General features: G+C 52.9%; 1 protein-coding gene across 1 annotated transcript in view; it reads right to left on the bottom strand.

The window, feature by feature from the left end:
- LOC142134597 (intraflagellar transport protein 172 homolog) overlaps positions 1-12,180 on the bottom strand; it is a gene marked incomplete at its 3' end in the record, with an annotated part of 46,848 nt that extends 34,668 nt beyond the window's left edge. Inside the window, exons 1-3 of the mRNA XM_075194559.1 lie at positions 11,767-12,180; positions 6,718-6,861; positions 2,995-3,107 (exon numbers count right to left, since the gene is read on the bottom strand). Of these exons, the coding sequence (XP_075050660.1) occupies positions 2,995-3,107; positions 6,718-6,861; positions 11,767-11,808 (299 nt within the window). The remainder of the gene's footprint in view (positions 1-2,994; positions 3,108-6,717; positions 6,862-11,766) is intronic.
- Positions 12,181-13,833: the final 1,653 nt, after the last annotated feature.

Below are 13,833 nucleotides of genomic sequence, written 5' to 3'. Positions count from 1 at the left end.
TAACAGAACGAGGCCTGTATAGCAGAGCAGCACAGCGGCATACAGCCTATATGCAGTACATGTGTGTCAGGATGAGGGCATATATCTAATATGATGACTTAGAATATAACAGAACGAGGCCTGTATAGGAGAGCAGCACAGCGGCATACAGCCTATATGCAGTACATGTGTGTCAGGATGAGGACATACATCTAATATGATGACTTAGAATATAACAGAACGAGGCCTGTATAGCAGAGCAGTACAGCAGCATACAGCCTATATGCAGTGTATATGTGTCAGGATGAGGGCATACATCTAATATGATGACTTAGAATATAACAGAACGAGGCCTGTATAGCAGAGCAGCACAGCAGCATACAGCCTATATGCAGTACATGTGTGTCAGGATGAGGGCATATATCTAATATGATGACTTAGAATATAACAGAACGAGGCCTGTATAGCAGAGCAGCACAGCGGCATACAGCCTATATGCAGTACATGTGTGTCAGGATGAGGACATATATCTAATATGATGACTTAGAATATAACAGAACGAGGCCTGTATAGGAGAGCAGCACAGCGGCATACAGCCTATATGCAGTACATGTGTGTCAGGATGAGGGCATACATCTAATATGATGACTTAGAATATAACAGAACGAGGCCTGTATAGGAGAGCAGCACAGCGGCATACAGCCTATATGCAGTACATGTGTGTCAGGATGAGGACATACATCTAATATGATGACTTAGAATATAACAGAACGAGGCCTGTATAGCAGAGCAGCACAGCGGCATACAGCCTATATGCAGTACATGTGTGTCAGGATGAGGACATATATCTAATATGATGACTTAGAATATAACAGAACGAGGCCTGTATAGCAGAGCAGCACAGCGGCATACAGCCTATATGCAGTACATGTGTGTCAGGATGAGGGCATACATCTAATATGATGACTTAGAATATAACAGAACGAGGCCTGTATAGCAGAGCAGTACAGCAGCATACAGCCTATATGCAGTACATGTGTGTCAGGATGAGGACATACATCTAATATGATGACTTAGAACATAACAGAACGAGGCCTGTATAGCAGAGCAGCACAGCGGCATACAGCCTATATGCAGTACATGTGTGTCAGGATGAGGGCATATATCTAATATGATGACTTAGAATATAACAGAACGAGGCCTGTATAGGAGAGCAGTACAGCAGCATACAGCCTATATGCAGTGTATGTGTGTCAGGATGAGGGCATACATCTAATATGATGACTTAGAACATAACAGAACGAGGCCTGTATAGCAGAGCAGCACAGCAGCATACAGCCTATATGCAGTACATGTGTGTCAGGATGAGGGCATATATCTAATATGATGACTTAGAATATAACAGAACGAGGCCTGTATAGGAGAGCAGCACAGCGGCATACAGCCTATATGCAGTACATGTGTGTCAGGATGAGGGCATATATCTAATATGATGACTTAGAATGTAACAGAACGAGGCCTGTATAGCAGAGCAGTACAGCGGCATACAGCCTATATGCAGTGCATGTGTGTCAGGATGAGGGCATATATCTAATATGATGAAATAGAATATTAAATGTCAGGGACTAAATAAAATATTGCATTGATACATAAATTAACCTGATTTACAATTCAGATAAATGTTTGACCAAATGTTTTTAAAAAGGAAACAATTAGCTCAATAGGTAGTGTAAACACAAAGAACCACTAAACGTAAATGAGAGAGCCAGATGCCTAGGTGAGAATCTTGGAGACCAAGGCCACATTTGAAGGCCTATACAGGTATATAAAAATATGGGCTTCGAGGAATAATGTCTTCATAGTTCATATTTTCGGAAATCTGGGTGCTACTGCATACTGAGGAGCAGAAATCACACCAGGGTTGTGAATGACAGATACTGGCGGTATCCAGGAAGTTATAATCTTTGGAAAAGGTATGTCACATTGACATAATTCCATCATGTTTGGCATCAAAATATGGACAAATTCATAGGGGATTTATTAATAATGAAATTGGGTCTGTGTGACGCTCCACAGAAAAGTTAGGTCACATAGTAGAATTGGGTAGCAAATTAGGCAACATGTAAATGGTGACTGAAAAAAGTATCACAGACACAACCCCTGGGGGCGGGGACAGGTGTGGAAGTGTCTTTAAAAGGCTGAGATCAGGTACAGCAAATTGTCAGACTTTGGAAAATCAATTCACATTGATAAGTTGTCCATCTTCCAAGCCAATTTCCATTGGCCAGAAAATGCAAATTCATGTAAGTGCTACTCTGAATGTAAACCCTTTTATTTTAAACTGCTTTGCTTGTGTATGTTATCTCAATCTATTAATTGTTTATTAAATATTTTTTATATCTGAATGCCCTGTACTTTTGTATATTAAATCTACAATTTAATATGTTGCGTCCTTGATACTCTAACAAATCCATTAGCCTGTTAAGAAGAATATAGCTCAACCAAGTTAACACTTTGACTGCCAGTGTGCGCTTTGTTGATACATTTGATTAACAAGCTTAGCGTGTGCTTGCATTTACATTTGTGTAACAGTCTGGAGGTATGAAGAGTTAACACTTTGTTCACTGGTGTGGGCCTAGAAGCCTTGTGTGCCAGTATATTGGGGTCCTATTGCCTGTATTCAATAGGTGGTGCCAAACCTGAAGTGTGTGCGGTGCGAGCGCTGTGTGGGGCGATTCAGTAGGTCTATAACCTGTGTGATAGGTGGAGAGAGACTGCGGGCTGAAATCATGTGACTTCATACAGCAAACACCCCAACGTCACGGCAGCTGGGAGCGTGTTTGTGACAATGTGTAATATGTAACACAGGTGTATGATATATCTGTGTGACACCAGGAAGACACTGCACTGACCTCTATAATATGTCACACAGGTGTATTACACATATGACTTGCCTTTGTAACAATGCATCACATACCAGCTTTCACAAAGCACTAAGCACAGCATCTCACTCACCAATCTTCTCCGATCTTGTACACGTAAATAATATTATCTGTTTGTCCAATAGCGATCTTGGTAGAGTCCGGTGAGAATGCCATACCTTTCACCATATAACTCTTTTTCCCATACTGTAAAAAGAGAACAAATAGTAAATCCGATTACTGGGCTCACACCCGGCACACTCACTGTATTTACACATCACAGATAGAAGTAGTGATACACATCACTGATAGAACTAGTGATACACACCCAGTACACTCTCTGTATTTACACATCACAGATAGAAGTAGTGATACACATCACTGATCACTGATAGAACTAGTGATACACACCCGACACACTCTCTGTATTTACACATCACTAATATAACTAGTGATACACACCCGGTTACTGGGCTCAAATCCGGAACATAATCATTGTCAATAGCACCCTAAACCCATCCATACCAGAGACATCCACTTTGTTCTGTGATTCGAGGTGGTCAAGTGGAAGGGCAGTTAGTTGTCACAATGGGACCCCAGTGGGTAGTGGCAGAGCAGCATCACTGAAAGGGCTTGAAATAGAGTCTCTTGAGTTCAACCAAATACAGAAGATGCATTTACTCTGAGGCCTTCAGCTGTGACAGCATGGAGACAGCTATCCTGTTGTCTGGCTACCAGCTTCCTGAAGCGGAAATCAGCATCTTCTGTAGAGCCCAGAAGAGGGATCCTGGAAGTCAGACCTCCCAGCCTATCATGGGGTCACCTCACTACCAGAGACCTCCCACCGCAGCCTATCATGGGGTCACCTCACTACCAGAGACCTCCCACCGCAGCCTATCATGGGGTCACCTCATTACCAGCAACCTCCCAGCCTATCATGGGGTCACCTCACTACCAGAGACCTCCCACCGCAGCCTATCATGGGGTCACCTCATTACCAGCAACCTCCCAGCCTATCATGAGGTCACCTCATTACCAGCGACCTCCCAGCCTATCATGAGGTCACCTCATTACCAGCAACCTCCCAGCCTATCATGAGGTCACCTCATTACCAGAGACCTCCCATCCTATCATGAGGTCACCTCATTACCAGCGACCTCCCAGCCTATCATGAGGTCACCTCATTACCAGCAACCTCCCAGCCTATCATGAGGTCACCTCATTACCAGCGACCTCCCAGCCTATCATGGGGTCACCTCACTACCAGAGACCTCCCACCGCAGTCTATCATGAGGTCACCTCATTACCAGCAACCTCCCAGCCTATCATGAGGTCACCTCATTACCAGCAACCTCCCAGCCTATCATGAGGTCACCTCATTACCAGAAACCTCCCATCCTATCATGAGGTCACCTCATTACCAGCGACCTCCCAGCCTATCATGAGGTCACCTCATTACCAGCGACCTCCCAGCCTATCATGGGGTCACCTCACTACCAGAGACCTCCCACCGCAGTCTATCATGAGGTCACCTCATTACCAGCAACCTCCCAGCCTATCATGAGGTCACCTCATTACCAGCAACCTCCCAGCCTATCATGGGGTCACCTCACTACCAGAGACCTCCCACCGCAGCCTATCATGGGGTCACCTCATTACCAGCAACCTCCCAGCCTATCATGAGGTCACCTCATTACCAGCGACCTCCCAGCCTATCATGAGGTCACCTCATTACCAGCAACCTCCCAGCCTATCAGGAGGTCACCTCATTACCAGCAACCTCCCAGCCTATCATGAGGTCACCTCATTACCAGCAACCTCCCAGCCTATCATGAGGTCACCTCATTACCAGCGACCTCCCAGCCTATCATGGGGTCACCTCACTACCAGAGACCTCCCACCGCAGTCTATCATGAGGTCACCTCATTACCAGCAACCTCCCAGCCTATCATGAGGTCACCTCATTACCAGCGACCTCCCAGCCTATCATGAGGTCACCTCATTACCAGCGACCTCCCAGCCTATCATGAGGTCACCTCATTACCAGCGACCTCCCAGCCTATCATGAGGTCACCTCATTACCAGCGACCTCCCAGCCTATCATGAGGTCACCTCATTACCAGCGACCTCCCAGCCTATCATGAGGTCACCTCATTACCAGCGAGCTCCCAGCCTATCATGAGGTCACCTCATTACCAGCGAGCTCCCAGCCTATCATAAGGTCACCTCATTACCAGCGACCTCCCAGCCTATCATGAGGTCACCTCATTACCAGCAACCTCCCAGCCCATCATGAGGTCACCTCATTACCAGCAACCTCCCAGCCTATCATGAGGTCACCTCATTACCAGCGACCTCCCAGCCTATCATGAGGTCACCTCATTACCAGCAACCTCCCAGCCTATCATGAGGTCACCTCATTACCAGAGACCTCCCAGCCTATCATGAGGTCACCTCACTACCAGAGACCTTTCAGCCTATCATGAGGTCACCTCATTACCAGCGACCTCCCAGCCTATCATGAGGTCACCTCATTACCAGCGACCTCCCGGCCTATCATAAGGTCACCTCATTACCAGCGAGCTCCCGGCCTATCATAAGGTCACCTCATTACCAGCGACCTCCCAGCCTATCATGAGGTCACCTCATTGCCAGCGACCTCCCAGCCTATCATGAGGTCACCTCATTACCAGCAACCTCCCAGCCTATCATGAGGTCACCTCATTACCAGAGACCTCCCAGCCTATCATGAGGTCACCTCATTACCAGAGACCTCCCAGCCTATCATGAGGTCACCTCATTACCAGCGACCTCCCAGCCTATCATGAGGTCACCTCATTACCAGCGACCTCCCAGCCTATCATGAGGTCACCTCATTACCAGCGACCTCCCAGCCTATCATGAGGTCACCTCATTACCAGCGACCTCCCAGCCTATCATGAGGTCACCTCATTACCAGCGAGCTCCCAGCCTATCATGAGGTCACCTCATTACCAGCGAGCTCCCAGCCTATCATAAGGTCACCTCATTACCAGCGACCTCCCAGCCTATCATGAGGTCACCTCATTACCAGCAACCTCCCAGCCCATCATGAGGTCACCTCATTACCAGCAACCTCCCAGCCTATCATGAGGTCACCTCATTACCAGCGACCTCCCAGCCTATCATGAGGTCACCTCATTACCAGCAACCTCCCAGCCTATCATGAGGTCACCTCATTACCAGAGACCTCCCAGCCTATCATGAGGTCACCTCACTACCAGAGACCTTTCAGCCTATCATGAGGTCACCTCATTACCAGCGACCTCCCAGCCTATCATGAGGTCACCTCATTACCAGCGACCTCCCGGCCTATCATAAGGTCACCTCATTACCAGCGAGCTCCCGGCCTATCATAAGGTCACCTCATTACCAGCAACCTCCCAGCCTATCATGCAGTCACCTCATTACCAGCGACCTCCCAGCCCAGCCTATCATGAGGTCACCTCATTACCAGCGACCTCCCACCGCAGCCTATCATGAGATCACCTCATTACCAGAGACATCCCACCGCAGCCTATCATGAGGTCACCTCATTACCAGAGACTTCCCACCGCAGCCTATCATGAGGCCATCTCATTACCAGAGACTTCCCACCGCAGCCTATCATGAGGCCATCTCATTACCAGAGACCTCCCACCGCAGCCTATCATGAGGACACCCTATTGCTAGAGAAATCTCATTCCAGCCTATCATGATATCACCTGCTAAAAATGACACATTATAGAGTAACGTTATCCATGGATGGAAGGATAAATCCTGATTCCATAATTCTTACCTTGGCATCAGCAGGTTTTGTGGAGAATTTATCTCTTCTCTCCCCAAGTTCATCATACAGAATTACAACTCTGTCCACAGTGCATACGGCAAACTTAGCATTATTGTGGGACCAGGCCATAGCTGTCACTTTCGCTGCCCCATCCTACAAAGAAAGATAAAGAAATTATGGTGATTATCTACCACAAATAATTCACAGTATAAACATAAATACGATTAACCTTACTTTATGACACCACTAACAAAACATATAACATTTAGGATGCATTGCATGTAAGAGGTTGGTAAACACAGAAACAACCAGAACAAAAAAAATCTATTTCACAGGGATATTTAACAAATATATGCTACATTTATTACTATTTGTGAGAGGGGATCTTTGTAACCAGATCTAGATACAAAACTATACAATCACTGCCTCTGTGGAGTACATAAAACACACATTTTACCTTTATAAGTAAATTACTCTCCATTTCCTGGTATCTCAGTCCTTCCATGGGCGACTGATGTCACATAAGCAATGCTACCTTTATTATGTGATTTAATGGATGTATTCTTTATAATGTGATAGACAACCAGCATCTTACTAATCACATATTACCTTGTGGCTGGGTTACCTTTATCCCACCACGCACAATATCTAGAAATTAAATTATTATAAGTTAATAATATGTGCAAACTGAACTAAAATGTAGTTACAGAGTGCTTTAATCACACATATGTAAAATGTTTTAGGTGCACTGTGTAATAAGATATAATGGCCAAGGAACTACCCAACACACTAGAGATCCCACGCATTCCTCATTGCCCCAGAGATCCCTCGCCTTCCCCGTCCCCCTAGAGGGCCCTAGCCTTCCCCGTCCCCCTAGAGATCCCTCGCCTTCCTCGTCCCCCTAGAGGGCCCTCGCCTTCCCCGTCCACCTAGAGGGTCCTGAAATTCCTTGTCCCCCTAGAGATCCCTCGCCTTCCTCGTCCCCCTAGAGGGCCCTAGCCTTCCCCGTCCCCCAAGAGGGTCCTCGCCTTCCCCATCCACCTAGAGGGCCCTCGAATTCCTTGTCCCCCTAGAGGGCCCTCGCCTTCACCGTCCCCCTAGAGATCCCTCGCCTTCCCCCAAGAGGGCCCTCGCCTTCCCCGTCCCCCTAGAGGGCCCTCACCTTCCCGTCCCCCTAGAGGGCCCTCACCTTCCCCGTCCCCCTAGAGGGCCCTCGAATTCCTTGTCCCCCTAGAGATCCCTCTCCTTCCCCGTCCCCCTACAGATCACTCTCCTTCCCCTACAGATCCCTCTCCTTCCCCGTCCCCCTACAGATCCCTCTCCTTCCCCGTCCCCCTACAGATCCCTCTCCTTCCCCATCCCCTAGAGATCCCTCTCCTTCCCCGTCTATCTACAGATCCCTCTCCTTCCCTGTCCCCCTACAGATCCCTCTCATTCCCCCTCCCCCTAGAGATCCCTCTCCTTCCCCATAGAGGTCCCTCTCCTTCCCCGTCCCCTAGAGATCCCTCTCCTTCCCCGTCCTGTAGAGATCCCTCTCCTTCCCCTAGAGATCCCTCTCCTTCCCCGTCCCCCTACAGATCCCTCTCCTTTCCCGTCCCCCCACAGATCCCTCTCCTTCCCCGTCTTCCTACAGATCCCTCTCCTTCCCCGTCCCCCTACAGATCCCTCTCCTTCCCCCTCCCCCTACAGATCCCTCTCCTTCCCCGTCCCCCTACAGATCCCTCTCCTTCCCCCTCCCCCTACAGATCCCTCTCCTTCCCCCTCCCCCTACAGATCCCTCTCCTTCCCCGTCCCCCTAGAGATCCCTCTCCTTCCCCCTCCCCTAGAGATCCCTCACCTTCCCCGTCCCCCTAGAGATCCCTCTCCTTCCCCGTCCCCTAGAGATCCCTCTCCTTCCCCGTCCTGTAGAGATCCCTCTCCTTCCCCTAGAGATCCCTCTCCTTCCCCGTCCCCCTACAGATCCCTCTCCTTTCCCGTCCCCCCACAGATCCCTCTCCTTCCCCGTCTTCCTACAGATCCCTCTCCTTCCCCGTCCCCCTACAGATCCCTCTCCTTCCCCGTCCCCCTACAGATCCCTCTCCTTCCCCGTCCCCCTAGAGATCCCTCTCCTTCCCCGTCCCCCTAGAGATCCCTCTCCTTCCCCGTCCCCCTAGAGATCCCTCTCCTTCCCCCTCCCCCTAGAGATCCCTCTCCTTCCCCATAGAGGTCCCTCTCCTTCCCCGTCCCCTAGAGATCCCTCTCCTTCCCCGTCCCCCTAGAGATCCCTCTCCTTCCCCATCCCCTAGAGATCCCTCTCCTTCCCCGTCTATCTACAGATCCCTCTCCTTCCCTGTCCCCCTACAGATCCCTCTCATTCCCCCTCCCCCTAGAGATCCCTCTCCTTCCCCATAGAGGTCCCTCTCCTTCCCCGTCCCCTAGAGATCCCTCTCCTTCCCCGTCCCGTAGAGATCCCTCTCCTTCCCCTACAGATCCCTCTCCTTCCCCGTCCCCCTAGAGATCCCTCTCCTTCCCCGTCCCCCTACAGATCCCTCTCCTTCCCCCTCCCCCTACAGATCCCTCTCCTTCCCCCTCCCCCTACAGATCCCTCTCCTTCCCCGTCCCCCTAGAGATCCCTCTCCTTCCCCCTCCCCTAGAGATCCCTCACCTTCCCCGTCCCCCTAGAGATCCCTCTCCTTCCCCCTCCCCTAGAGATCCTTCTCCTTCCCCGTCCCCCTACAGATCCCTCTCCTTCCCCCTCCCCTAGAGATCCCTCTCCTTCCCCCTCCCCTAGAGATCCCTCTCCTTCCCCGTCCCCCTAGAGATCCCTCTCCTTCCCCCTCCCCTACAGATCCCTCTCCTTCCCCGTCCCCCTACAGATCCCTCTCCTTCCCCCTCCCCTAGAGATCCCTCTCCTTCCCCCTCCCCTAGAGATCCCTCTCCTTCCCCGTCCCCCTAGAGATCCCTCTCCTTCCCCCTCCCCTACAGATCCCTCTCCTTCCCCGTCCCCCTACAGATCCCTCTCCTTCCCCCTCCCCTACAGATCCCTCTCCTTCCCCCTCCCCTAGAGATCCCTCTCCTTCCCTGTCCCCCTAGAGATCCCTCTCCTTCCCCCTCCCCCTAGAGATCCCTCTCCTTCCCCGTCCCCCTACAGATCCCTCTCCTTCCCCGTCCCCCTAGAGATCCCTCTCCTTCCCCGTCCCCCTAGAGATCCCTCTCCTTCCCCCTCCCCCTAGAGATCCCTCTCCTTCCCCATAGAGGTCCCTCTCCTTCCCCGTCCCCTAGAGATCCCTCTCCTTCCCCGTCTATCTACAGATCCCTCTCCTTCCCTGTCCCCCTACAGATCCCTCTCATTCCCCCTCCCCCTAGAGATCCCTCTCCTTCCCCATAGAGGTCCCTCTCCTTCCCCGTCCTGTAGAGATCCCTCTCCTTCCCCTAGAGATCCCTCTCCTTCCCCGTCCCCCTACAGATCCCTCTCCTTCCCCGTCCCCCCACAGATCCCTCTACTTCCCCGTCTTCCTACAGATCCCTCTCCTTCCCCCTCCCCTAGAGATCCCTCTCCTTCCCCGTCCCCTACAGATCCCTCTCCTTCCCCGTCCCCCTAGAGATCCCTCTCCTTCCCCGTCCCCCTAGCGATCCCTTTCCTTCCCCCTCCCCCTAGAGATCCCTCTCCTTCCCCCTCCCCCTACAGATCCCTCTCCTTCCCCGTCCCCCTACAGATCCCTCTCCTTCCCCCTCCCCCTACAGATCCCTCTCCTTCCCCCTCCCCCTACAGATCCCTCTCCTTCCCCCTCCCCCTACAGATCCCTCTCCTTCCCCGTCCCCCTAGAGATCCCTCTCCTTCCCCCTCCCCTAGAGATCCCTCACCTTCCCCGTCCCCCTAGAGATCCCTCTCCTTCCCCCTCCCCTAGAGATCCTTCTCCTTCCCCCTCCCCCTACAGATCCCTCTCCTTCCCCCTCCCCTAGAGATCCCTCTCCTTCCCCCTCCCCTAGAGATCCCTCTCCTTCCCCGTCCCCCTAGAGATCCCTCTCCTTCCCCCTTCCCTACAGATCCCTCTCCTTCCCCGTCCCCCTACAGATCCCTCTCCTTCCCCCTCCCCCTAGAGATCCCTCTCCTTCCCCCTAGAGGGCCCTCACCTTCCCCGTCCCCCTAGAGGGCCCTCGAATTCCTTGTCCCCCTAGAGATCCCTCTCCTTCCCCGTCCCCCTACAGATCACTCTCCTTCCCCTAGAGATCCCTCTCCTTCCCCCTCCCCTAGAGATCCCTCTCCTTCCCCGTCCCCTAGATATCCCTCTCCTTCCCCCTCCCCTAGAGATCCCTCTCCTTCCCCGTCCCCCTACAGATCCCTCTCCTTCCCCGTCCCCCTAGAGATCCCTCTCCTTCCCCCTCCCCTAGAGATCCCTCTCCTTCCCCGTCCCCTAGAGATCCCTCTCCTTCCCGTCCCCTAGAGATCCCTCTCCTTCCCCGTCCCCCTAGAGATCCCTCTCCTTCCCCGTCCCCCTAGAGATCCCTCTCCTTCCCCGTCCCCCTAGAGATCCCTCTCCTTCCCCGTCCCCTAGAGATCCCTCTCCTTCCCGTCCCCTAGAGATCCCTCTCCTTCCCCGTCCCCCTAGAGATCCCTCTCCTTCCCCGTCCCCCTAGAGATCCCTCTCCTTCCCCGTCCCCTAGAGATCCCTCTCCTTCCCCGTCCCCCTAGAGATCCCTCTCCTTCCCCGTCCCCCTAGAGATCCCTCTCCTTCCCCGTCCCCTAGAGATCCCTCTCCTTCCCCGTCCCCCTAGAGATCCCTCTCCTTCCCCGTCCCCTAGAGATCCTTCTCCTTCCCCGTCCCCCTAGAGATCCCTCTCCTTCCCCGTCCCCTAGAGATCCCTCTCCTTCCCCGTCCCCCTAGAGATCCCTCTCCTTCCCCGTCCCCCTAGAGATCCCTCTCCTTCCCCGTCCCCTAGAGATCCCTCTCCTTCCCCGTCCCCCTAGAGATCCCTCTCCTTCCCCGTCCCCCTAGAGGGCTCACACCCTCCCCATCACCCAGTATAAGGGGTACAGTACAGCTATGTATTAGATGGGAAATCTGCTCCTCTGATTACCTGTGGGGTCAGAAGACTCTTCATGTGCTTCAGCTGCATCATCAGGTAACACAGGGTGTGCGGGGTCCTCAGTGTACACCCGGTGCTGGGGGTCTCCTCAGTGTACACCCGGTGCTAGGGGTCTCCTCAGTGTACACCCGGTGCTGGGGGTCTCCTCAGTGTACACCCGGTGCTGGGGGTCTCCTCAGTATACACCCGGTGCTGGGGGTCTCCTCAGTATACACCCGGTGCTGGGGGTCTCCTCAGTGTACACCCGGTGCTGGGGGTCTCCTCAGTGTACACCCGGTGCTAGGGGTCTCCTCAGTATACACCCGGTGCTGGGGGTCTCCTCAGTGTACACCCGGTGCTGGGGGTCTCCTCAGTATACACCCGGTGCTGGGGGTCTCCTCAGTGTACACCCGGTGCTGGGGGTCTCCTCAGTGTACACCCGGTGCTAGGGGTCTCCTCAGTGTACACCCGGTGCTGGGGGTCTCCTCAGTGTACACCCGGTGCTGGGGGTCTCCTCAGTGTACACCCGGTGCTGGGGGTCTCCTCAGTGTACACCCGGTGCTGGGGGTCTCCTCAGTGTACACCCGGTGCTGGGGGTCTCCTCAGTATACACCCGGTGCTGGGGGTCTCCTCAGTATACACCCGGTGCTGGGGGTCTCCTCAGTATACACCCGGTGCTGGGGGTCTCCTCAGTGTACACCCGGTGCTGGGGGTCTCCTCAGTGTACACCCGGTGCTGGGGGGGTCCCTCAGTGTACACCTGGTGCTGGGGGTCTCCTCAGTGTACACCCGGTGCTGGGGGTCTCCTCAGTGTACACCCGGTGCTGGGGGTCTCCTCAGTGTACACCCGGTGCTAGGGGTCTCCTCAGTGTACACCCGGTGCTGGGGGTCTCCTCAGTGTACACCCGGTGCTGGGGGTCTCCTCAGTGTACACCCGGTGCTGGGGGTCTCCTCAGTGTACACCCGGTGCTGGGGGGGTCCTCAGTGTACACCTGGTGCTGGGGGTCTCCTCAGTGTACACCCGGTGCTGGGGGTCTCCTCAGTGTACACCCGGTGCTGGGGGTCTCCTCAGTGTACACCCGGTGCTAGGGGTCTCCTCAGTGTACACCCGGTGCTGGGGGGGTCCTCAGTGTACACCTGGTGCTGGGGGTCTCCTCAGTGTACACCCGGTGCTGGGGGTCTCCTCAGTGTACACCCGGTGCTGGGGGTCTCCTTAGTGTACACCCGGTGCTGGGGGTCTCCTCAGTATACACCCGGTGCTGGGGGTCTCCTCAGTGTACACCCGGTGCTGGGGGTCTCCTCAGTGTACACCCGGTGCTGGGGGTCTCCTCAGTATACACCCGGTGCTGGGGGGGTCCTCAGTGTACACCCGGTGCTGGGGGTCTCCTCAGTATACACCCGGTGCTGGGGGGGTCCTCAGTGTACACCCGGTGCTGGGGGTCTCCTCAGTGTACACCCGGTGCTGGGGGTCTCCTCAGTGTACACCCGGTGCTGGGGGTCTCCTCAGTGTACACCCGGTGTGGGTGACTCGGGTGTGGATCAGACGCTGCTCTGTTGGTTGCTCTGGTAACGAGCACGGGATGTGCGCGCGGCTCCGTAGACGTCACTCGTTCTTCCTATCACAGGAAGCTGCGGCCGCCATGTTGGATGTGGGCAGATTAACATAGTAATGGCCTCTGATTATTACTGATAACTGCACCGTGTATAAGGTACATACAGGTATATATAGGATACACTGTGTATAAGGTACATACAGGTATATATAGGCTGCACCGTGTATAAGGTACATACAGGTATATATAGGCTGCACCGTGTATAAGGTACATACAGGTATATATAGGTGCACTGTGTATAAGGTACATACAGGTATATATAGGTGCACTGTGTATAAGGTACATACAGGTATATATAGGTGCACCGTGTATAAGGTACATACAGGTATATATAGGGGCACCGTGTATAAGGTACATACAGGTATATATAGGTGCACTGTGTATAAGGTACATACAGGTATATATAGGGGCACCGTGTATAAGGTACATACAGGTATATATAGGTGCACCGTGTATAAGGTACATAC

This window comes from Mixophyes fleayi, unplaced genomic scaffold (genome assembly GCF_038048845.1).
Source record: "Mixophyes fleayi isolate aMixFle1 unplaced genomic scaffold, aMixFle1.hap1 Scaffold_546, whole genome shotgun sequence".
NCBI lineage: Eukaryota > Metazoa > Chordata > Amphibia > Anura > Limnodynastidae > Mixophyes > Mixophyes fleayi.
Note: the sequence above shows the minus strand (reverse complement) of the source record. Positions and strands in the feature narration are given on the sequence as shown.